General features: G+C 38.2%; 1 protein-coding gene across 1 annotated transcript in view; it reads right to left on the bottom strand.

Moving 5' to 3' along the window:
• Positions 1-1049: 1049 nt before the first annotated feature.
• Positions 1050-26241, bottom strand: part of LOC140139503 (uncharacterized) — a 70156-nt gene continuing 44964 nt past the window's right edge. The window contains exons 2-10 of the mRNA XM_072161233.1: positions 19092-19220; positions 17330-17485; positions 16154-16277; positions 8988-9145; positions 8315-8455; positions 6567-6800; positions 4608-4808; positions 2839-2920; positions 1050-2278 (exon numbers count right to left, since the gene is read on the bottom strand). Coding sequence (XP_072017334.1) covers positions 1603-2278; positions 2839-2920; positions 4608-4808; positions 6567-6800; positions 8315-8455; positions 8988-9145; positions 16154-16277; positions 17330-17485; positions 19092-19220 — 1901 coding nt within the window. The 3' untranslated portion in view covers positions 1050-1602. The remainder of the gene's footprint in view (positions 2279-2838; positions 2921-4607; positions 4809-6566; positions 6801-8314; positions 8456-8987; positions 9146-16153; positions 16278-17329; positions 17486-19091; positions 19221-26241) is intronic.

Raw genomic sequence — 26241 nt, 5'->3', positions numbered from 1 at the left:
TCGGTCTTAAATTGTTCTTTCAATTGATTTTGTGTTCAAATTTGCGCAAAGCGCGCGAATATTTTGACTTTCATTGCTTGGAGGGGTGCAGAATCGATGCTGAATTGGTCAATTTGGCGCCCCCTAAGGGCGGCGCCCGGGGCACGTTGCCCCTCCCCGGTAGTTACGCCACTGGTGTATTTTGATAAATAAATGTATTGTTGAATATAGTCTTGAGAATACAGTCATTATTTATCGTTATTTAGTCTTTGAAGGTAACTCGTATTCATAATGTTCATAATCATTTTAAGAAATAAGCGAGCAGCACAGATATTGGAACACACTTTGCAGTCACCAATCATCATGGTCATACCGGAAAGCAGCCATGACACCATTACGTCACGTCAAGCTCAGTTGCTGTACGTTTCCATTATATTAGTGGATAGTAATGCAAAACCTTTCTGCTGCAAAATTGGCATGTTTTGTCAACTTTGAACCATCAAATAAATTAATGTTTTTCTACACTTTCGATAACTTAATTACTTCAAAATATTATTCAAAGTAATAAATAAATCTGAATGCCTAGAATCATCCAGGAATTCACCACCTTGTGGTCTGGTAATCACTTTCCCGATTTTTCAAGGTTACTCAATCGTTAAGGCGTTCGACTATGGTGCGAGAGGTTGCGGGTTCGAACCCTGGCGGTGCCTATAGCATGCTCTTTTGGAAAATTGAGTTAGCTTGAAATTCCAAGGAACTTACTGCTAATTGTCTCTTTGTAACCCGTACGAAACTCGGAGAGCTTGTCCTGGTTGCGATGGTTATTTTGGAATGTCTAGGGTGTGCGCTCTTGAAGCAGCAAAGTCCCTGATTTGTTGTTAAATGGTTTATGGAATGATGTGGGCCGTAGTGGTCAGCGACAACCTGTAAAGTGTGTTGAGTCTTGTGGATCAACGTCTAAGCGTTGTGCCTGTGCGTAGCGCACTATAAATCACTGCGCTTTTTTTTTTTTTTTTTTTTTTGCTCTTTTTTTTTTATTGTAGCCATAGAAGTGTCTAAAATGTTGCAGATTTACATGTTCTTTATTTCTGAACAATTTACATGATTTAAAACATAGCATTATTCATTATTGGTGATATATATAAAATACGTTATCATGGTTGCGGATCAAGGTTGATCTGCTTTTGTTCACGACATTGTATGCACATGACATCTCTCCATGAGCGCCATACATGCACACGCACCCAACGCCCTGTAACACGCTTAGTCTAGTGCTATTATGGATGCGCCCGCGGCAGATTGCATTGATGCGTTTTGATGTGGCTGCACGCGTGTGGAGTCATCCATCATGTCCAGTATTTTCACATGTGATCGACGTCACACCTCTGCTTCCTACTTAGATTAAAATATGATATCGATCTATTACATTATGGAAGCAGAGCATTCCAACAAAACTTTCTCCAGATTTTCAGTTTTGAACCAATGGAATTTTGATAATTATTCTGTAAGAAAGAAACGAAAACCATCCCTATTTGGACAACTCGTGCAGCTCTTCTTTACATTATTCCTTACATAAAACCTCACTGCTGTGGAAGTTTCAGTAGTTTTACACATTAAAACACATCACAGTGTACTATCGGTGTTATTATTTGGTGATCCAGCATATGTTCCTGCACCAGGAACTAAATATCCATTAGTGTCCTCTCTTCGCATTGTCTGTCCATTGTCAGCAATGGTTTGTTCCGCAAGTTCCGCATTCTGTTGTTGGCCCTCAGAAGACCCATCTATTGACATCTCCTCTGTCTTATTGACTTTCTTGTACTTTACTATATTTTGGTATATTTGCAATGAAACACGACCCTTTCCCTCTTTTCCTATACATGGTTGATCATAATCGCGATTTTTGTCTTCATTCGTGTTTGCAATTAGCACAATATCTGGCTTTGGTGCTAATGTTGGCTTCTTCCTCATCCAACGTGAACCGCGACTTTTTGCTCCTCTAACGGTCCTTCCCGGAATGTAAACAGAAGAATATAAATGCTCAACAATAGTCGATAGTGCTCTTGAAGCTTTTTTTTGGTAACGCGATTTTTGGGGTAAAGGAATCGGGTTAATCGGATCCGGGACATTTTCAGTGTGGACGTCATCAGATATTGGCGTGGGGTCAAAGTTATAACTTCCGGAGAGACTATCAGAATCACTATAGAAGCTTGACCCACGATAGGAGGAAGCTCGGGATACATCTGGTGAATCGTCGAATTCGGTGTCGCCTTTGGTGTACTTCAAAATCCATGGTACTCTGTGAAGTAACAGGAAATAGTTCGTTATAATTTTGCGTCATTATAGAGGGCCAGGGGATTCACTCTAACATTATAAAAAATATTAATTTTGAGGAAATTTAAAACACCTTAAGGGATCTGGAATGAGCGTTTTGGGCGTTTCGATAGTATTTTTTGTGGGACATGAGAGTACATCAGACATATCAAATTGCATTCTAAATACGAAGAATGTCTTTCTGATATCAAATATTTTTCATTTTTTGAAATTCACAGTATAATGCAAATGTTATGACAAATTATTAAAAGTTGATATTTTTCACATTTTTGATATATAACAGTCCTCGAAGAAAATTTTATAAATTTTATAAATATTCTTAAAGTGTATGTAGCTGGGAGGAAAAGCCGACGATCAATTGAAAATTGTGATCTTTCATATTGAAGATATGGATTTTTTTCCAAAAAGACCTAATTTTTTTTTTGGTGTTTTAGGAAAAAAAGATATTTCCAAAATCTTCCACAGGACTAGTGTGGATTTCAAGTGGAATAACCCATTACATGCAAAGTGTGAAAATTGTCTTACTTTTTTCTCAGAAACATAGCGCCCAATGAAATGCCCCAAAATGCAACGATGCTTCCGCCAATACCAACTGTTGCTACCGTAGCTGAAAAAGGAACGTAAAAAGAGAATGGAGTATTATCATCATTTGTGATCATGAGACTGATAATATACTATGTGTAATTACAGAATAACAACTTTTAACCCTAAAATGGAGAGCGTATAAAAATTCAAAGAAGAGACCTTCCAGAATAGGTATTTTGAGTTTCATGCCTGGAAGGCAATCGTCTGACGACGCGATGAAAGGCTTTGGAGGGACTACCATCGCTTTGGAATGCAAATGAATATACATTCCATGGTGTCAACACTGCCAACATCTATCCCAGAGCACTTTATGCTTATCTCCTATATACAGACTGACTCTGGGATAGACTATGGCAGTGCTGACACCATGGAATGTATATTTATTTACATTCCAAAGCGATGATAGTCCCTCCTCAGCACTTTGTATCGCGTCGTCTGACGATGAATCTCAGAGTAACGACTGCCTATCCTAGAAGGTCTGTTCTTTGAATTCTTAATTAAAGAATATTTATAGATTCTATGGTGATTTGATTCTCTGCATGGTCAGTTTCTTTCACATTTAAGTCGAATTTAATTCGATAACTCTTTTGTTGCTGTTGTTATTTTCAAATATTACAATTCCTTCTCGGTACATACTTATAGTGGATGTTAGAATACACATTTGGCGAACAACATTTTATCTAGTTTATGTCATCAAATATTCGTTAGAAGTTTAACATTACTGGAAATAAAATGGAAATTGAAAATAACGAAGACATAGTACATTGAATAGTCTATAATCTTGGAAACAAGTCTCGGAATGCTTGCAAGTAAATAACGGAAAACTGTCACCCCCTTTCCCCCATGAAATAATTGAGAAATGCCAATATCTTCAGCGGTTTCCCAATGTGTCCAACATTGATTGATGAGGAGGGGGAAGGGTAAATCATTGTTGTAGATGTCATGTTTGTTCCCAAGCACAATATACTTCGTTTCCATGATCATTAGAAATTCGGCACGGAATTTACGGCAGAGTGTTCCAAGTACATATTTTCAAGATTGTAAATCGAATACTCTGAGTCTATAATGGCCACTATAAGTGCGTGCCACATCACACTTCGTTGAGTCTGGTGTAAATTATATTTATTGGTATAAATGCGTATTACTTATTGGAAGTTAAATTGTACAAAATAATAAGAAGAATAAAATTGAACGCGTCCAAAAGCACTGCGCGCCCGTGTAATTATACAATATTCAAGCACACGTACCTCGTATTTTACTAATGTTTGCTCTGATTGGTTCTCACTATTTTGGTGTGTATGAAATACTATTACTCGATACACTTGCCAGTTCCACTAGAGAGAGGGGGGTGTTGGGGCATCAACGCACACAATGTCTATGGGGTGAAACCTTGAACATCCCTCTCACTCGAGTAGAACAGGTGCTTGTAACGAGTATGGTAAATCACAGGTGTGCCGACCGGGAATATGGGGAGGGGCAAGTTTTTCCCCTGACTCGAAATACCTGGACAAAATTGTCATCATGGTAAATATGTGCATCTTCCTTTGTTACAGTTTTAGGCCAAAATTGTCTTCATTTATCTCATTTCAGTAGTGGGTCAGCGTGCCGACAATTTGGAAAATTACCCGCTCCTGACTCGGCAGCACCGGTACGCCCCTACTGTAAATAGATGCACCAAATGATGATATTGGTTTTGTATATTTACTTACCTACTAATTTCCCGGGACTATGTGGTGCATGAGTAGTCATAGGTATGTACGTAGGTCCATATGTAGTACTTTCTTCCATTGAGTTATCAAAATATTGTGTTGGAAAATGTCTTGGGTTGTATGTGTTCCCTACGCCAATACCGACACTTGTGTTTGCGATAGATGGTACGATTGTGGTTAGGCCTTTCATCGATTTTTTACCTGAAAGGGAGAACAAAATTCGCGTTTATCTTACTACTGTATGTCTATATTTTCATATCTTAGAACAGTTTTTCTTCATATTAAAGTTAGCAACTGTTTTAATGCTCTGCGTGCTATCCATGCGCCTCCATGGAAAAAGTTCAAGTTTTGAAATATTTTCTCAAACTATCAAGAGCTATCTTAAGAACTACTGAATCAATACTAGGCTTGTTTGTACTCATTTTAATGCATTTTTCATGCTGATTCCAAATATGGTCATGAAAATTTACATTTCTGAAATTTTTTAATTTCTAAAAAAATTTGAAACTTGTCGTCTGCAGTCGACACCCGCGTGAAGAGAGTTAAACTGTTACGATTTGGTAGTTGACAGCGTCTTGCGAATGGTATAGTGAGCTTTGGCAAAAATTGCATTGATCATTTCATAGCGAGCGTGTAGAAGAATTTAAATATCACAGATATGTTTTAGTCATGTTTGTGGGTCCTGTGGTTCTTCAGTTATGTTGTAAAGACTCATTAACAACAATAAATCAAGCACGTTTTCAAAGTATAAGATTCGTAGAATGCAAAACATCAAAGTGTTAATATATTGATTTATATAATGAAAATTGATATTTTTTGGCTGCTTTGACCAACGATGCGTCGTGTACCCTTAATTCGTGTTTTGTATTTGTATTGCCTTACTTTGCCAAAACTAAATCAAAGCATTAGGCCTACATATTATTTTAATGCTTTGCTTGTTTGTATTTTCCTGTCATGTTTTGTGTAAGAGCAATGATTTGTTATAATTTAATCACATGTTAAATTATAGAGTGCCAAATGATATAAAATAGCTTTAAAATAGTCCGCCAGATTTAATATTAAATCTATACATATCATATTTTCCTAACATAATCAGGAGCAAAACAATAATTTCTTGCAATACCAGTGTATGGTATTTTCATTTTACGAATACGGCGTCGGTCATCACAATACCGGTGCAGCCAGTCCCTGTGTGAGTGGTCGAGCCATGGTCAGATGTGTCTCTGACTTCGTGGAGTCCTGATGAAGTCAAAGACACATCTGACGAAAACTCGACCACTCACACAGGGACTGGCTGTACCGGTACTGTGATAATCGACTGCGTACTGGTATATTATTTCACGGCAGTGAAATGATGCCACTTGCACCCACATCTCATATGCACAGTTTATCCCTTACATATCCTGTGTCTTGAATAGCTATATGTGATTAACCAGTGTGGTTAAGAGGCTAGGAAATAATTCCTAATATCTCATACCCTAGTTTGTATGCCTTTATCTAATCTTGCCACACATGACAACTTAGTATTTAGCCTTACACCCGGGAAAGAGTCTGTTAAGTGGAGGAATTTTTTAGCCTTTTTATATAAACATGTTTGTAATTGGCTTATAGCCATCACATGCTGACAATACACATAACTGATTGGTTAATCAAAACTACCATTTCGAAAAGACTTAATGGATTTACCGAAAAGGTCAATAGCTTTCCCCTGCAACAGATATCACGCTCGCTAACATCGGTTCATATTATAAGCCTAATACAGAGGGGCGATTTCTTGTTACAATAACCAGGTTCATCACTATGACAAAATAGTGCTCAGTGCTAGAAGTGGGTAAGTGCAATAGCAGCCATGTGCACATTTGGCAATTTACACACAGTATGTTGTACTCATCTACATATGCCAGCTACACATGGCAGCTATTGCACTTACCCACTTCTGGCACTAAGCAGTCGACTTACTTTGCTTTGGCGTATATGTTATCATGAATCCTGGATCTCCCTGTCCAGTTGTCGTTAACGATGATTGAAACTCGACATAGAAACCAGGACCAGAAATATTCATAATAGCTCCCTCTAGTTGTGTCATATTGGTTATTAGGAGCAGAGTGTTTCGTGGCGCTGCCCAGTTATTACTACCAAGGTCAGTTATTCGAATGGTATCCCCTGGTAGTAGAAGTAACATCATGAATTTAACTAAAAATGGAACATTGGGAAAAAGGTATGGAAATATATAGGTTAGACACTAGTTTAAACTGTTGCGATTTGGTAGTTCACAGCATCTTGGGAATGGTAGTGAGCTTTGGGGAAAATTGCATTGATTATTTCATAGCGAGCGTGTAGAAGAATTTAAATATCACAGATATACTGTTGTAGTTATAAGTTGAGTTATGTTTAAAAGAGGGCTGAAACAACATCACTTTTGTAAAACGTACATAACTCATTAACAACAATAAATCAAGCAAGTTTTTAAAGTATGTGATTTGTAGAATGAACTTTTGCAAACCATCAAGGTGTTATTTTGAAATAATGTATTGATTTAGATGATGAAAATCGATCTTTTTGGCTGCTTCGACTAACAATACTTAGTTAACCCTTAAAACAAAAATGTTGTACATTGTATTATTTATAGGTAGACAACCTACTACACTTTTGACACATTTAAAAACTACCTTAACAGAATGCAATAGATTTGGAGACCTGAGCGCAAGAAGACCGTAAGTCCACTTGGCCCCTCAACATACACTAAAGTTACGTATAGTTCTTAGGGTTTTATAATGTGTACATGTTCCAGGGTGAAAACATCATGAAAGGTTGTGAAAGATTTGTTTTAGCCCCTGAACATGTATAAAGTTGAATTCAGTATTTTTCAGGTAGCGGCTAAACATTGCCGTCTGTAGTTTTATAACAGAGAAATCATTGTAGTTTTTGTAAGGCTGTCGAGTGGCAATGATTAACTGACATTCTTCGTGAAATAATCGTGAATTATACGATCTTTAGCTTCTTTTCGTTGTTGAAAGGGATTCAATCATGTTTCACCGTTGTTCATCACCGATTAACAACTGTGTGGTTTACTTCGCTCGGACAGCTAAAGCTGCCCTCGCGAAGTAAACCACTTAGACGACGTGGACACATCGTTGTTAATCGGTGATGAACATCGATGAAACATGATTGAATCCCTAATGCAATAAGTATTTTGTTCACCGATATCATAATAGGCTTTAATTCTCATCGTACTTTTTTTCAAACATCAAAATGTTTGTTACATTGAGATTTTTTTTTACATTTTAGGGTTGATCGCACAATTCATTGGCCATTTGTGGTCCATAGAGGGGGTATACTCTAAGCATACGTATACATTATCCCTCTGTACAGGGGTGTATCATTGTGTGGCTCAAACGTGTATCCTATGTCTAAACCCCACAATGTCACTTCCAATCAGACGACGGTGCACGGTGGCCGACATTATTCAAAGTGGCAACGGCCAATAGCGTAAACAAAACAGACAATATGACGGCAACACTGCCTGGACGTTGGACGCAATTATTTTTTCCCCGAGCCAAGGTGCGTTTTTTAGCTCTATTGGCTAAAAACGCAGAAAAAATGCACAAAATGCACAGAATATAACCCCAATGATCTTACAACCACAATCCCTGCAATGTAGCTTATGCGAACATCGGTGTTTATTGGGGGATCGATGGTTTACTTACGCGTATATCCCTCAATATTCGGATCATCACGAGTTACCTTCCATGTGCATATGGAACCTCTATCATATTCACTTGGAAACAAAGGTGAAGATATATAACCGTCTGATGGCTTTAGTTTCCCGCCACAAACTCCAATGCGAGCTGAGGAAAAACAAAATGAAAAAAAAAAAACGATATAAATTGCAGAGTGATTCATAAAATTGTCTCGCTTTACTTGGCAGTGCGCGTTCCGGAGTGGAGCCTACTAAAACGATGAAAGGTGGAATAAAAGGAAGGAAGGTGAAAAGTGACAAAAGAAGGAGGGAAAAATGGGATAGAGAAGAGGAAGAAAATGATGGGACGTTGGGAAATAGAAGGCGAGAACGCCCCTTAACTCTCTCCATGCGGGTGTCGACTGCAGACGACAAGTTTCAAATTTTATTTGAATTTTTCAAAATTTCAGAATTGTAAATTTTCATGACCATATTTGAAATCAGCATGAAAAATGCATTGAAATGAGTACAAACAAGCTTAGTATTGGTTAAGTGGTTCTTAAGATATCTCTTGATATTTTGAGAAAATTTCTCAAAACATCCGTCTTTTTATGTTGAAGCTTGTGGGTAGCACGCAGCTGGGTACTAGGAAAGATTCCATAATCTTTTTTCTTTTTAGTTCATGCCATTGGATGACTTACTCTCGTAAAATCTCGCTTGTTTGACTCCACCACATGCTTCCCATCTGTCTCCTCTACATGGTAACATACAGTTTGCGTTTTCTGTTTTTCTGTCTAGATAATACATTGGCCCACGGTTGTCGCATAGGCATTCTGTGCCAAAAGCTAACCCAGCAAATCTGTATAATAAACAAGAATAGAAAGTGGGTCATTTTTTAAAGAGAGACTTTATACCAATAGCGTTGATTTAGACATAAGATGATAAAATTATAAAATTATATTAACCCTAACACCCAAAAATCTTACAAAATCTTACGATGAAAAATTCCTGCGCATGTATGAATCCCAGGGTCTGCGATGACGCAATCACCCCGAGTGTTATTTGCTCACGGAATTGCTGGCCGGGCAGCAATGACCCGTGTAGCTACCGGTCCGTGATCGTGTGGTTGGCATGCGGGGGGTCAAAGGTTCGAATCCCGCGGGTGCCAAGTCAAAAATTCTTCTTCTTCTTGACTATTTCGGATCTTCTTTGACTTCCGATATCAAAAGCAGGGTCCAGTGTTAGGGTTAATATTAGCACATATGATTATAGACCAGGCTGTAGATGAGCTAGGTGTCACTTGGAGCGTAAACTTATCCCATATGGTTTTTCTAGATCAGAATTTCATGAGGAATAAGAATATCTTGGGTAACAAGCCCCTATCCTGAACAGGCTCCCACAAAGGGGGGGTTCTTTCCGGGGTCCATTTTTAAGGATAAAATATCATAAGTTACGTTTAAACACAATAGTGTAGAGCAAACTCTTATAAATCTCATAATGTACACCCAATTAGTAAATTAAGCCCAACATATTTGATGTGGTAACAATCTGGAGGGTGGAAGAGTAGTAGGGGGTCTCTAAAGGACCCCTATTTCCGGGGGTCCATTTTAAAGGAAAACATACCCTAAGTTACGCTTAAACACAAAATAGTATAAAGTACACTCTTTTTAATGCCAAGATTGAACCCACTTATTTAAATAAGCCTTTTATATTTGATGTGGTAACAATATGGGGGTGGGGTGTAGAAGGGGGGGTCTCTAAATGGCCCCCTATTTAAAAACAACACCAGTGAAATTTGCCTAAAGTTTATTCTTTGTTTGGTATGACCAGATTTTTATGAAGATTAAGTATATCTTGACCAAGAAAGTCAAACTCCTTCATACAAACATCCAGCCACCAACTCCCCACCCCACTCCACCCCCAAACAGGGGGGTGCCATTCAGGCGTTATGAGCATTTTGAGAATATAATGTGTAATAATGTATGATACTGTAATTTCAAATAATTATGATGCAACACATCTTACAACCTAAAATCAAAATTAATGTTGATATGTTATTCCAAAACTCGATGGCAACAATACTGTGTGTGTGGGGGGGGGGCAGGGGCTGGAAGAGGAAGTCTCTGAAGACCCCATATTTAATAGACAGGATGGGGTCTTTAGTCTTTAGGGAATCTTATATTATACGGTTCCAAGCATTTGGGTCCGTAATTTGTGGAAAATACTTCATACCATTATGTTACCCTTTGGTTCAAATAGGGCACAAATACTTGTTTGTACTATAAAGTTTACTTTAAAGTTCTACCAATTATGCTTACTTAATCCTCTGTATCGCTTTCATCGCTGTTGCCTACAAAGTCTTCACAATCATGATCTATAAACAGTTCTTGCATATCATCAGGCATAACCTTCTCAAACCATCTCAGTTCTAGTGATTCTGTCCATCCATTGTCAGCAATGTTTCCAGTCTCATAACTACAAAAGGACTGCTGAGCGCCATTCTCTAGCGATAAGTTTGATCTCAAAATATGAAGTCTCAGTGTATGCTGGCATGGTGGTAGCAATGACACATCAGTGATCTTGTTCTGTTTGGTAAATTTCCGATCAAAGAGTATATACCGGGCCTCGTTGACGCTTTTACACTTTATGCCATACAGCAAGGCAACATATTCTTCAAGGTCTGCCTCCATGGTTTCAGCAGAAGACACCCCAAGATTGGAGAAGGTATCCAGGAATTTAGGCTTGCATTCAAGTAACTTCCAACAAGTTTGTTTACCTTTACAAAAAAAAAGGAGGAGTTGTAGTCATTGCCTGTGAAGGCATGAAATCCTATCAGCGATGTCTTCTGTGCTGGTGTTAGGTCTATGTCGCTCATTCTAAAAACCTTGCGATATGTGCTTGTGTTTGTATCTAGGTACAACTCTTGCACCATCATCAATGAAGTGTGATAACGCTAGGATTGCAATATCTATGTCACCAGAATGAGATCGGATGATGACTGTGCCACTATCATTATTTCTCAAGACATGCTGCGCGTGCAAGATAACCTTTGTGTCAGCTTCTTCTTGTTCTGTGGTAAGTTCTGGGACCTCTGCAGTACCTTCTTTGGTCATGAGAGTACATTTCTGGTATGAAGAGAAGTAAACCACTTCACTCTTAAGACTTCCCAGGATAGTTTCTCTCTTGGACTCCAGCACACTCTGGATAAGGTCAATCAGTCTCGTTTTGTTCTCACCATTGGAGGAAACCTGTGAAGTTGCGGGGCAACTTTGATTGGGCTGACCGCACTATTATTTTGGGTGCCGTTCCACGTCTATCTCTCTCAGTTGATTTGATACTCTGTGGTAGGTAAGCATCAGCAACAATATCAACTCTCCTGTAGCCTTTAGGGATGCATGAAAACACCTTCAAGGCAAGAGCCTCAAATGTGTTGGGATACGTTTTAAATGTTCTAATTAAGTTCCACGATCCTCTTAAACGCAACAAACTTTCCCTGTTTTCTGACAGTGGTAAGAAGATTGAAATTAAGGCGAAGGGCAAAGTGAAGGTAGTAGAAGCTAATCGAGATGTCTTAGGGACGCTTCTAGCTACATCAACAAACCATGGTAAAATCATCGATTTCAAGAAAGCCTTAGAGTATCCTTTAACTCCTGTTCCCTTGAGCTTAGCAAATGCAGATGGTACAAGAAGGAAAAATGACAAAAGTGACCTGATGAAAGTTCTATTACAGAACAGTACACTGGATCCTATCGACACATTAGATCCTACCAGCAGACTACCAGCAAATGAAAGTGTGGCTGCTTATGTGGTTGACTTGATGGCGTTAAGGAACATTTAAAACGTATCCCAACACATTTGAGGCTCTTGCCTTGAAGGTGTTTTCATGCATCCCTAAAGGCTACAGGAGAGTTGATATTGTTGCTGATGCTTACCTACCACAGAGTATCAAATCAACTGAGAGAGATAGACGTGGAACGGCATCCAAAATAATAGTGCGGTCAGCCCAATCAAAGTTGCCCCGCGACTTCACAGGTTTCCTCTCCAATGGTGAGAACAAAACGAGACTGATTGACCTTATCCAGAGTGTGCTGGAGTCCAAGAGAGAAACTATCCTGGGAAGTCTTAAGAGTGAAGTGGTTTACTTCTTCATACCAGAAATGTACTCTCGTGACCAAAGAAGGTACTGCAGAGGTCCCAGAACTTACCACAGAACAAGAAGAAGCTGAGACAAAGGTTATCTTGCACGCGCAGCATGTCTTGAGAAATAATGATAGTGGCACAGTCATCATCCGATCTCATTCTGGTGACATAGATATTGCAATCCTAGCGTTATCACACTTCATTGATGATGGTGCAAGAGTTGTACTAGATACAAACACAAGCACATATCGCAAGGTTTTAGAATGAGCGACATAGACCTAACACCAGCACAGAAGACATCGCTGATAGGATTTCATGCCTTCACAGGCAATGACTACAACTCCTCCTTTTTTGTAAAGGTAAACAAACTTGTTGGAAGTTACTTGAATGCAAGCCTAAATTCCTGGATACCTTCTCCAATCTTGGGGTGTCTTCTGCTGAAACCCTGGAGGCAGACCTTGAAGAATATGTTGCCTTGCTGTATGGCATAAAGTGTAAAAGCGTCAACGAGGCTCGGTATATACTCTTTGATCGGAAATTTACCAAACAGAACAAGGTCACTGATGTGTCATTGCTACCACCATGCCAGCATACACTGAGACTTCATGTTTTGAGATCAAACTTTATCGCTAGAGAATGGCGCTCAGCAGTCCTTTGTAGTTATGAGACTGGAAACATTGCTGACAATGGATGGACAGAATCACTAGAACTGAGATGGCTCGAGAAGGTTATGCCTGATGATATGCAAGAACTGTTTATAGATCATGATTGTGAAGACTTTGTAGGCAACAGCGATGAAAGCGATACAGAGGATTAAGTAAGCATAATTGGTAGAACTTTAAAGTAAACTTTATAGTACAAACAAGTATTTGTGCCCTATTTGAACCAAAGGGTAACATAATGGTATGAAGTATTTTCCTACAAATTACGGACCCAAATGCTTGGAACCGTATAATATAAGATTCCCTAAAGACTAAAGACCCCATCCTGTCTATTAAATATGGGGTCTTCAGAGACTTCCTCTTCCAGCACCTGCCCTCCCTCCCCCCCCACACACACAGTATTGTTGCCATCGAGTTTTGGAATAACATATCAACATTAATTTTGATTTTAGGTTGTAAGATGTGTTGCATCATAATTATTTGAAATTACAGTATCATACATTATTACACATTATATTCTCAAAATGCTCATAACGCCTGAATGGCACCCCCTGTTTGGGGTGGAGTGGGGTGGGGAGTTGGTGGCTGGATGTTTGTATGAAGGAGTTTGACTTTCTTGGTCAAGATATACTTAATCTTCATAAAAATCTGGTCATACCAAACAAAGAATAAACTTTAGGCAAATTTCACTGGTGTTGTTTTTAAATATGGGGCCATTTAGAGACCCCTTCTACACCCCACCCCCATATTGTTACCACATCAAATATAAAAGGCTTATTTAAATAAGTGGGTTCAATCTTGGCATTAAAAAGAGTGTACTTTATACTATTTTGTGTTTAAGCGTAACTTAGGGTATGTTTTCCTTTAATATGGACCCCCCTGGAAATAGGGGTCCTTTAGAGACCCCCTACTACTCTTCCACCCTCCAGATTGTTACCACATCAAATATGTTGGGCTTAATTTACTAATTGGGTGTACATTATGAGATTTATAAGAGTTTGCTCTACACTATTGTGTTTAAACGTAACTTATGATATTTTATCCTTAAAAATGGACCACCGGAAAGAACCCCCTTTTGTGGGAGCCTGTTCAGGATAGGGGCTTGTTACCCAAGATATTCTTATTCCTCATGAAATTCTGATCTAGAAAAACCATATGGGATAAGTTTACGCTCCAAGTGACACCTAGCTCATCTACAGCCTGGTCTATTATACCTGTCAATCATATGTGCTAATATTAATTCATAACCTCATTAATAAACGCGATGCGTGCGATCCAATCATATTTTATTATTTGCGAAAACGCGAACGCAAATCGAGGTCATTAATATCTCACAATTGACCGCAAAATGCGTAATTGTTCCAATGTCGCACACAATTGACTTCTGCGTGCGCGGTATTGTGCGTCCAACAAACTGCGCGCGCGCTGGCTGCCGTATTTGGATTGCGCGCTACCATATTTGCACAGATTCTGATACGCACTTTTTTATTGGTCGTTTTGTTTTAGCCTGATCGATTTTGGGAAAGGGAAGATGTAAAATTGTTTATTTTACAAACTTTTGAGGAAAATTTTGTGTTATTTTGTAAAGTTAAAAAGATCAAAGTGACGGTTATGAATGAGGTTAATAACTTTGCATCGGTTATATGTCGGGCATTGTGAAAAATCTAAACATTTTGCTTTGGACCTCGGAATATCCCTCGGTTCCAAAGGCAAAATGTTTAGATTTTTCACAATGCCCTCCAAATAACCGATGCGCAGTTATTAACCTCTAACCCTAACACTGGACCCTGCTTTTTGATATCGGAAGTCAAAGAAGATCCGGAAAAAGTCAAGAAGAAGAAGAATTTTTGACTTGGCACCCCCGGGATTCGAACCTTTTACAATCATATGTACGTTTGTTTGTTATATGAAGCAGTTATATTTGTGCAGTAAATATCCGACTTTTCCTAAAATAACTGAAATAACAGAAAACCAATCCACAGCTTGATCTGTTCGTAATCGGCGGAAATTACAATCTGGCTATGATAACATCATAATAGCATATCAATATATTTTGTTTGGAGAATTGTCTTGTAACATCTCACCAGAAGTATTACAAATTATTAATTGAAGTCCTGTACTTTGACTACTTTCTTTAACACGCAAAGTATAGACCAGACAGATCAACTATAGGGTGATTCGGATAAGTATGGACTAGGCAGATGATCAGTTATGCTGCCCTCAGGTAGTTATCATTAGCACTAAACATCTGGGTGTCTCCATGAAATTGGGGCAATATTTTTTCATATTCAGACCATTTTATGTAGTGTCAACAAATAAATTCCGGTTGCATCTTTGATTTAAAGGGAAAATAGTCACATATTCCCCTCATACTGGGACGAGATTTTTGGCCAAGAACCAGCCCTGACCTCTATCCAGTTGAAAATGGAAGAGAAAGGCTACTGTCCCCCATTTGCCACAAACAAAAACATGCTGGTCAAAAAATCAAGGATGCATGGGATTATGTGAAATTGGGAGGTCATTATACGATTCTTCCGAATCTTCTCCAGGGAGATCATAGGTGGAAGAATCCCCTGCCGTAAAATGATAGAGAACCAGGGAGGGGAAAGTTCGTAAACATTCAGTTCTTCAGTTCATAAACTTCAAATAAAAGTATAGTTTTACCATAATTCATGTATATAAATACATTGTGTTTTATTCATTTAAACATACTTTATAATACTGGTGGTCCATTCTTATCCGAATCACCCTATATATCACTCTTAACGTGGGTCTACTTTTCGGCGTAGTGATAAAAGCCTGATAGAGTTTATCCACTTCACTCATGTGTGACTTCTAACAAAAGGCGCTGGTTCCCATAGTATTCCTCATTCAAACCAATTCAATGCACGACCTCGGAGTTACCTGCATGACTTTGGCGGGTTATTTTGAAACAGTCATGGTTACACATGCAGGTATAAGTCCTAAACACGGTATAGCAGTCGCTGATAGGATATGCAGCTTATAGAACACGGATAGCCTCTATAATTGCCGCCAATTACGAGCCGATCAGAGTATGGACTTACTTGTATCGGCCCATTCGGCAAAACTCCATGCATTTTTCAATAGTCATGGAATCGTTGCTGAATCTCAAAGCGGAAGTAATCGGTCTCGTTCGAGAGTGCTCGTAGCAACCAAGGTAGCCGGGAACTGCAGAAAAATATTTGGCAAATAATATAGTTATTACATTTCGCGACATATACCGTATATGAATTCAATCTTATCGAAAACAACAACATTCAGTAAAACAAACTATTCGCACAGTTTGCTACTTTTGATGTTTTCTTTTTGTCATTTAAAAAGTTCTACCTCCAGCTCAGCTTATGAAAATAGTAGCCATTCCATTTGTTCAAAATCATAACCATGATAACCTAATGTCTTATCTAGTTTGTGAACAAATTTGGTTTCAATATTTTTTTCATCTGCTGTAGGCGAAGTAAAATGAAATTAGGATTCAGTGCCGCGAAAACTATAAATTTGTTTCTAATCGAAATTGCATTGGAATATTATAAATTACCCCAACATTGGCGTTGTTCAATTGATAAGAAAATAAATATAAAAACATCTCATACCGCATTAGATTTCATTTTTTTTGGCCTTACTGGAAGAATTTAAAACATACTCTGGAAATGACACGTGATAATTGAATAATGCAAAATGGGAAGTAGGAATAATATACAAATATTGATGCTATGAGGGCATGGTTAATATTATAGGCCCACGGTGATCTCAAAACCATGACTATGCCCCGAGGCGTAGCCGAGGGACATAGTCATGGTTTTGAGATCACCGCGGGCCTATAATTTTAACCATGCCCCGAATAAAAAGCAGTCAATATTTGTTTCATATACCAAATCTTAAAATTCTTGTCATCTGTTTGGTTAAGCATCGATTTTGGGAAGAGAAATTAATAGTTTCAAAGCGAACGGCACACAGATTACAATCTGTGATTTATGCGTAATTATAGCGTGTGAAAACATTAACGCGTGCGTAATATATTTTATGCTGGGAAAAACGCGCAGTTTGATCGTGACGCACATGACCGGTCCATAGTGCATTTCCATGGACCGGTCCATAGTTCATTTCCATGGACCGGTCCATAGTTCATTTTGCGGGCATAGTTAATTCAATGACTGCACTTTCAAACAATCAGATGACAGGATTCTATATATGAGGTATATAATGGTTTATATCTCACTCACAGTTGCAAGTAACACCAGCTGTCATAGCACACGACACAACCCGCTGACACGTAACAGCGCCCTCTGGACCGAGAAAACACGAGACTTTAGGAATGGCCGTTGTCTTCAAATCCAACGTGGTCTCACTTCGATGAAACATGGCACCTTCTAGAAATCCTACAAAATTAAAGAAAAAAAACTCTCTAACTGTAAAGGAGTAAAAATCTCTTTCATGGATTTTCTATAGATGAGTTGACTTCTGATGTCAATGCCTGGAAGTATGCGTACGCATCATCACACTTTCCATTGTTTTTGCCTGGCAGTAAACGCGCGCATCATAATTTGTTCAGGACTCGCATCGCAATAAGGCTATTGAACATTTTAGTGGTTGCATGGGTTCACTCGAGCATAAAAATATACCAGTCCCTTGCCTTTGTTGATAAAGGGGAGCACGTGTGGCCGAGTGGATAAGGCGCCCGACTCATAATCCATAGGTTGCGAGTTCGAGCCCCGCTCGTGCCAACGTGTTGTGTCCTTGGGCAAGACACTTTGTCCTCATTGCCTACTGGGGGATGGGGTTGGGTTTGGTTGGATGTTTGTATAGTTGTTTGTTTCAATGTTGCAATATTGGCGCTGATTAAGCTGCTGCCTGCAAATTGCATTGTGTCTGTTTAAGTGTGTTTAATGTACAATTCTAGCAATTTGACCTGCGGGTCACCATTAGAGTTTGTAATAAAACCTTCCTTTAAACCTTCCTTTAAACAATGAGGTCAACTCATATATAGTAGAGATCACTTCAAAGGAGTAAAATTTAACTAAATTTTGAGAGTGATTTGCATTTCTTTCCAGACTGAACTTCATTGTTTTCGGGATGACTTCCACTTATTCCAGCTCAATTTCCAGTCCATTAGTGATCGCTGATGTGGGCAATCTTTTTTCACTTTTTAATACTTTTTTACTCTTATGTATTTCTAGAGTAGATACGAAAAGGGAGACTAACATATTACTTTAATCAATAATATCATGTCCTTAATTTCATTTGACTGAAGAAGATACAAAAGTATTCCCTTTTTTACAATTTGGAAGTTTCGCTAGGAGTTACAAAAACCATTGTTATGCAATATAACAGATTTGAACCGTGTAACCGTCATACAACCACACCCACCCCTATATAACATTCCGGAATAACTATCGAATACCAATGGCACCCTAACACTTACCATTAGCCTGACACAAACCCCTATCCATAACTATAACCCTACCCCATAACCCTTAACGCTAACCAGTGGCGTAGCGCCAGGTGCATGGGGGGGGGCACAGGCTCAAATCAAAGTGGAAATTGTGAAAATCCCAGTGAAAATATACAAAGAAACGACCGTGACGGCGGTACCCCTCTATAATGCTCGACCCCCCCCCAAATCAAATCACAGGGTACAGTATGTATTCTATATTGTTTATCCACATGATTACACACATGGTCAACCATTTGGTAATTCTATCCTACCTGACAAACTCGCTCCCACATCCCACCATCACCCCCACCCCAACCCCACCACATCTCCCCTCTCCCCTACACACACCCCACACGCCATTACAATACATTACATTCCTTACCCATATGACGACAGACACGTTCAGCCATTTGGTAACTCCACCCCATCTGACAAACCCTCTCCCACGAACACACCCCACCACCCCCCTCCCACACACACACACCCCTATACACATGCCCTACACCCCACTCACGCACCCCACCCACACACCCATACATAACATTCCTTACCCATATGATGACAGACACGTTCAGCCATTTGATAACTCCATCCCATCTGACAAACTCTCTCCCACAACCCACCAATCTGCACCTCCACAACACCATCAAATGGGGTAGCTCCTTCCACCATTCGTAAATCTAGGAAAGGAAAAAAAGATAAATGTACCATTGATTATAATTTGGGGAAAAATCTATGACACATTCCTTGGCTAAATTCAGTTATGTTTGTGTTTTTTCAATGGATAGATACATAACAAGCATTGACCAAAGTATTTACTAGAAATGACTAGAATACTTTGCATTTACAAAAGCACACTCTAATGGCTCATTGTGTAGTAGACTAATGTATAACAATCTCATCAGATAAAACTCTGCTTGCGCTTCTAAAAACACTTTTAAAAAAGAAAATATTCTATAGGGAGGCCCCTGAGTGGTCCTTCATTCTATCTACAGCCCGCGCATGGAATTCACTCCTGACTGACATTCCTAGTATTGTGAAACGAAGCAGCTTCAAAAAGGAGGTTAATAGCTATCTAGGCGCCAACCCGTCAGCTTTATCGTATTGATAACAGCTGTTAATGCCTTGATATGTCTTGACATTTAAAAAATACCTTTTAAACACAAATCTTGGATATATATGCTTTAAGGTTAGACGCTATTTTAAACTGTTGCGATTTGGTAGTTCACAGCATCTTGCGAATGGTGTAGTGAGCTTTGGAAAAAATTGGGCATTGTGCTCATTTCATAGCGAGTGTGTATAATAGAAGAATTAAAGTATCACATATATACTTTTGTAGGTCATGTGTGATTCTTGAGCTATGTTCTAAACATCGCTGAAACAAAACACTTTTGTAAAACTCATTAACAACAATAAATCAAGTTTTCAAAGTTTATGATTTGTAACTTTTGCAAAGAAACAAAGTGTTGTTTTTCAATAATATATTGATTTAGATAATGAAAATCGATATTTTTTACATAAATCTAGCAACTTCTCTAAAAACAAAAAGTTTCGGGAAAATGGGTTTAAATAAAGCCAGTATTAGTTCGACGTTTATTTGCATTTTCCAGTTTTACAAGAAACGCAGCTAAACTGCACTATTCGCAGTCGTAAACTTGACGTCACATTAGTGACCACGGAGCGTTACCATAGCCACTGGATCACGCTTTCATGAGAACCACAATGGCGGTATCAATGTTTGGTATTTACAGATCAAATTTTTAAGTTATCAGTCATATCTAAGACCTGCAACCTCGTGACATAGAACATGTAGAAGGAAAACAAAGAAATTTCGAAAACTTGATTTTCAAACAGTAGAACATCGACGTGTACAGCGTAGATAGCGTTGTCATGCAAATCGCGTGATCCATCACTACGGAAGTAGTTGTGACCTCGGCAGAAAGTGAAGTCGGTCTACGACAGTGAATATAGACCTACTGGCTTGTACACCTTTCATGCCTTTTAAAAATGGCCAATGACCAACTCGGATGTCAAAGATGTCGAAGACATTCAGCTGCCACAAAGGAGACGAGTCCTTATAATAGAACGTCAATTTACTCTACTTCCATAAATTATACAGATCTTCGACCAGATGGTCCAAACCCTTTCTGCAAATTCGAGATTCAATTGACCTTTTCGGTAAATCCCATAAGCCTTTTCGAGTACACCTGAGATGTTGTCATTTGACGTTACACCGACTTACAATGTGCAGTAACGATGTTCGGTAAACGACGTGCACATCGGCGCAGATCGGCGTGACGTCAAATGACGACATCTCAGAGGCAGAGGCAAAGGTTTATGGGATTTACCGAAAAGGTCAATTGAGCCCATGATGATACAAGCATCATAACCATGATAACTGGCGCAAACAATCCTTGTGGGTCACAGTTAGGACAAATTCTAAATATCTTACAACAGATCAGATAGTAATACAAACACCAGAAGGTGCTGTTACCCTCCGTTTGAATCACCTGTTAGTAAGGATAAAAAGGTTAGCAAATCCAAGATCCAAGATGTTACAAATTATCAAATGGTCAGACAAGCATAAAAAATTGTAGTTACCATCCCTTTCACTCACTTATCTGGTAAACAACATTAGCAACTTGAACATTCAAGATGGCCACCAGTTTTCAATAATTATGATGGCCAATGAATAACGGCTATCGTGAAAATGTGCGACCATATTGGATTGTCAAGTGGCTAATGCTGTTTTATTTCCTGCAAAAAATGATTGAGAAACTGCACATTTTCGAGCTTGTATGGCCATTTAATCCTTTGTAACATTAATATTTTGTGAAGGCCATCGTGAAACATAGGCAGCCATCTTAGATTTGGAATTGGCTAAAGTTTGTTTCCATATAAGTGACAAACAATGAATGTATTTGACTACTGTGTATAGCTTGTATTACCTCAGCTCAATTATGTACCAAAATGAATTAATCTATTCGTTATAGAAGTGACGTAATAAATCAGATTAACTACCTTGATAGCAATAGATGAATACAATTTTGACTATATCGCCCTGCACTACAAGCAGGTTGCACTCATCCCCTATGTATGTCTGCAATCATAGATTGAATACAATTACGCTCTTTTAAAAGATACTAATCTTTCAGGTCAGCATGATATGGTTCAATGGATAGGTACCGCGTGAACGTTGTAGTGCAGGGCAATATATTCAAAATTGTATTCATCTATTGCTATGGTAGTTAATCCGATTAATTACGTCACTTCTACAGCGAATAGTAGGTCTCAGTACTAGTATTAGTTATTAGATGACGAGGATATATGGTACGGGAAATTATTGACATACTGTCATAACGAATTTATCATACCACTTAGTAATTAATTCATTAATTACGTTTTTAAACCATTTAATTATTGTAAAATAGGAAAAACAGGAAAAAAATAGATGACTGTTCCGCGTATTACGTATCGCGTGCATTTTACACGCCCGGTTTACGCGAATTACCGCGCCGTATACGCATATCATGCTTGCGCATTACGCTTTCACCGACTAAGATATTTTTTAAAAAAAGCGCAGTGATTTATAGTGCGCTACGCACAGGCACAAGCCTCAGCACACTTTACAGGCGTAAAGCGTTAATACACACTCACTGAGTACATACGAACATATATCCGGTTAGCGGTGTTCTTTGATGTTTCAGTGGCATGATAAAACTAGATACCGAATTCTTAAGGTGATGATCTCAAGTTTCTATATCAAATTCTGCGGCGTTAATCCGTTAACCTGGATTAGAAATCACACCAGATTTTTATACTTTCTGACTTGCAGCTAGCAACCAATGGATGGCGATAGGGATCATATTAGGAGGGTCGTGCATAGTTCATATGGATAATGTTGAAAAAGCGGGTCATTTTAAAGGTAGATCCGACAGCTATTGTTTTCGTTCTAATGCATGGTTGTTAGTGTTCGTTCGACATCTAGCTTTGGTCTATTGCTAGTCTAAATCAGGAAGATGTTAATAGAGTACCTGCCGTTAATACCTTGTTATGTCTTGCCATGATAATGAATTTATCATACCAGATACCACTAATAGTCATTCTAAATATTAAAATATTTACGTTTTTATACCTTTTAATTGAGCACAATAGGAAAAACATTACAAAAAATAGATGACTGTTCAACGTATTACGTATCGCATGTATTATACCTATCCGGTTTACGCGATTTACCTTTATAAGCGTACTGTGGGGTATACGCATATCATGCTTGCGCATTACGCTCTCATCGATTAGATATAAAGCGTAAATACGCACTCACTGACTACATAGGGCCTACGAACATATATCCGGTTAATCCGGTTAGCGGTGTTCTTTAATGTTTCCCTTAGTCATGTTAGTGGTATGATAAAATTAAATATCGAATTCCTATAAGGTGATGATCTCTAGTTTCTATATCAAATTCTGCGGCGTTAATCCGTTAATCTGGGAGCACGTGTGGCCGAGTGGATAAGGCGCCCGACTCATAATGCATAGGTTGTGAGTTCGAGCCCCGCTCGTGCCAAGGTGTTGTGTCCTTGGGCAAGGCACTTTATCCTCATTGCCTACTGGGGGATGTGGTTGGGTTGGGTTGGATTGGATGTCTGTAGGCCCATAGTTGTTTGTTTCAATGTTGCAATGTTGGCGCATTAGAGTTTGAAATAAAACCTTCCTTTTGTTAATCTGAATTAGAAATCATACAGGATTTTTACACTTTCTAACTTGCAGATAGCAATAGCGATAGGCATCATAATAGGTGGGGTCATGCAGAGTTCAGAGGGATAATGTTGAAAAAGCAGATCATTGTAAGGTAGATCCGACAGCCATTCATTCATTATATAAACACATGGTTGGTAGTATTTGTTCGTCATCTAATATCTGAGTCTTGTCTAATCAGGAAGATATTAATATTACGCATTACAGAAAATTATGTCTTGACAAGATACAGATATTATTGATTAACAATAGAATAATTTGTATAGGTCCTATTGTATTCATAATTTGATCATTGTGACTCAGACTCATATTTCTGCACCCACATGCGAATAATATCATGTCGGAATGTGACTATTAAATCCAGATTCCTTGTGGTTCCTTTATCCATGTTAACTATTAACATTTGATGATGTCCATCCATCATGAGCCAAATGCAAAATGGTTCAACAACCATATGAAGCTTAACACCTCAAACCTCAAGTTGTAAAAAAGGTCCCCTCAGTACATGAAGAGGCACATTGTGCAGGTCTTTCAACGCGGGCCTCTCAAACATTTTACAGTTTTGCTCGTCCACTTCTCAAATAGACCATTATAATCAATTGCAATCTTTCGATAAAACGAAATATGAAAATATTTGTTTTAGTGCATTTATGCACGTTTTAGAAAATCATGTTGTGAATGTGATAATCTTAGGGTGTCAAGGTATTACCACAGTGTTAACCATGTGCGATACACAGACACTTGTTTTATTATCAAGCATTGATAGAAACGGAACTTATTGGCTTTATAGTTTCCTCTGACCAGATTAGGGAAGGTGTCGCTGCTAATTGACAAGATACAGAGTGAGCAAAATTTATTTTTGTCTGTTGTCCTCTGTTTATTTTTCTTTCTATCGTTTGCAGTCATTTTCTTTCTGATTTTTCATGATTTAGTGTCGGTCGCTGAGAGCAACACAGCAATGTTTTGGGGGGCATTAGGAGGCGGTTTCCGGCGGTTGAGTCTTGATTTGATCCCTTAAAGTGTTAAATTTTAAATATCTCAAGAACAATAACCATGATATAAAGGAGTTAGCAAAAAACTGTGTTCTGAAATACTTCGCACATCATGATTTGGCCATGATAATGTGCTGTTGAGCATTGTTGAGGATATAGAGCTATATCAAAATCGTTAGCCATAATAGCAGGTTATTATATAATCATTTTGGATAAATTAGGTCAGTCTGTTTCAATCATTATATTGGGCATAAGGTCCTATACAATCTTTTCATTTGACATAGAATATTCAATGTAACATATCTACGTTATTTAATCTATTCCCATTTCCAGTAATGTTTAAGTTGTAACTATAATGTTTGATGACGTAAAATTGATAATAATTATATTTCTACCAGATATTCTACGTAGTATATTATCGATTTCACGTCATTAAATATTCGTTACAACTTAAACATTACTGAAAATAGAATGGGAATTTGATTAAACAACGTAGATATGTTACATCAAATATTCTACGTCGAATACACGGGGTCTGCTGCGGCCCTAATGACGATCAGGAGTTAGCAAAAAACTTTTTTTTATCAAATTATGCATGTTATGATCATCATCATAAGGATAACGTGCTGTGGAGGACATTGAACTATATGTGACCGTCCACGGCGAATGAGCCGTAAATTCCTCCCCCCGGTCAATTTTGTTTTATTTCGTGTTTAAAAAATAAACATCATAAACTTAAAAATGGTATATCATTTGATTTCAAACGATATCCAGAAGTGGAGTTATGGTTAGTTAAACTTTGCTCCTTCAACAAAATTATAGCTTTTTTCATTTCTATGTGTGTCTCTTTTTCCACATTGCTGGCAATAAATATCAAACAGTCATAATTGGCGGTCATTTCAAATCATCCCCAAGTCAACGAGGTTTAAGAAGGTTCTCTCATTGTTAATTGTTGGTTATGCATACCTATACAAAATACAATGCCTGGTAACCCACCACTTGAAAAGGATTTAGCAAAAGCAAACAAAGACCAGAGCTATTAAAGTTCTATAGCCATCTAAGGTAGAAGCTTATTATCCACTTCAATAATAGGATTATTGATTGGTGTTGTGACTATAAAAATAAGACAGATGTCGCACCAGCTTAAGTAACCGATGAATACGACCTTTTACACCATAACTCAGAATACAATTTAGGGAATTTACGGCTCGTTTGTGCTGCCGGGTCACATATTTCAAATGTCAGATTATTATACAGTATTATAAGCATTTTGGGTTAATTGTTAATTAGGTCAGTGTGTTCAATCACATTATAGGCCTACATGTTATATTGGGCATAATGACGATCAGGAATTAGCAAAAAACCTTTTTTTAATTAAATTGTAATCATCATCATAATTCGACCATGATCTGTAGAGGATATTGAACTATACTGCACTAAATCGTTAGCTATTATCAGACATTTTGTCGGATTATTATATAAGCATTTTGGGAAATTAGGTCAGTGTGTTTCAATGACATTATACACGTTATATTGGGCATAATGACGATCGTGATGGCCATAAGATGCTATTAATAACCAACATAATTAACCAAGTGGGTTGAAACATACAAGCTGTTGCTGATGGCGTCGTTTAAGGGATGGGGTATGATCGTTTGGACAGTATTTATTGTGGGACATTAGAGCACATCAGACATATCGAATTGCATTCTGAATACAAAGAATGTCCTTCTGATATCAAATAATTTTGATTGTTTGAAATTCGCAATGTAATGCACATTTTATGGCAAATCATTAAAAATTGATATTTTGATATTTAACAGTACTCGAAGTAAACTTTATAAATCTGATGATTTATACTTAAAGTGTATGTAGGTGGGATGAAAAGCCGACGATCAATTGAAAATTTTGATCTTTCATATTGAAGATATGGATTTTTTTTCCAAAAAGA

The sequence above is a fragment of the Amphiura filiformis genome, chromosome 18, assembly GCF_039555335.1.
Source record: "Amphiura filiformis chromosome 18, Afil_fr2py, whole genome shotgun sequence".
Classification (NCBI taxonomy): domain Eukaryota; kingdom Metazoa; phylum Echinodermata; class Ophiuroidea; order Amphilepidida; family Amphiuridae; genus Amphiura; species Amphiura filiformis.
The sequence above is the reverse complement of the archived record's forward strand: the minus strand, read 5'-3'. Positions and strand labels throughout refer to the sequence as shown.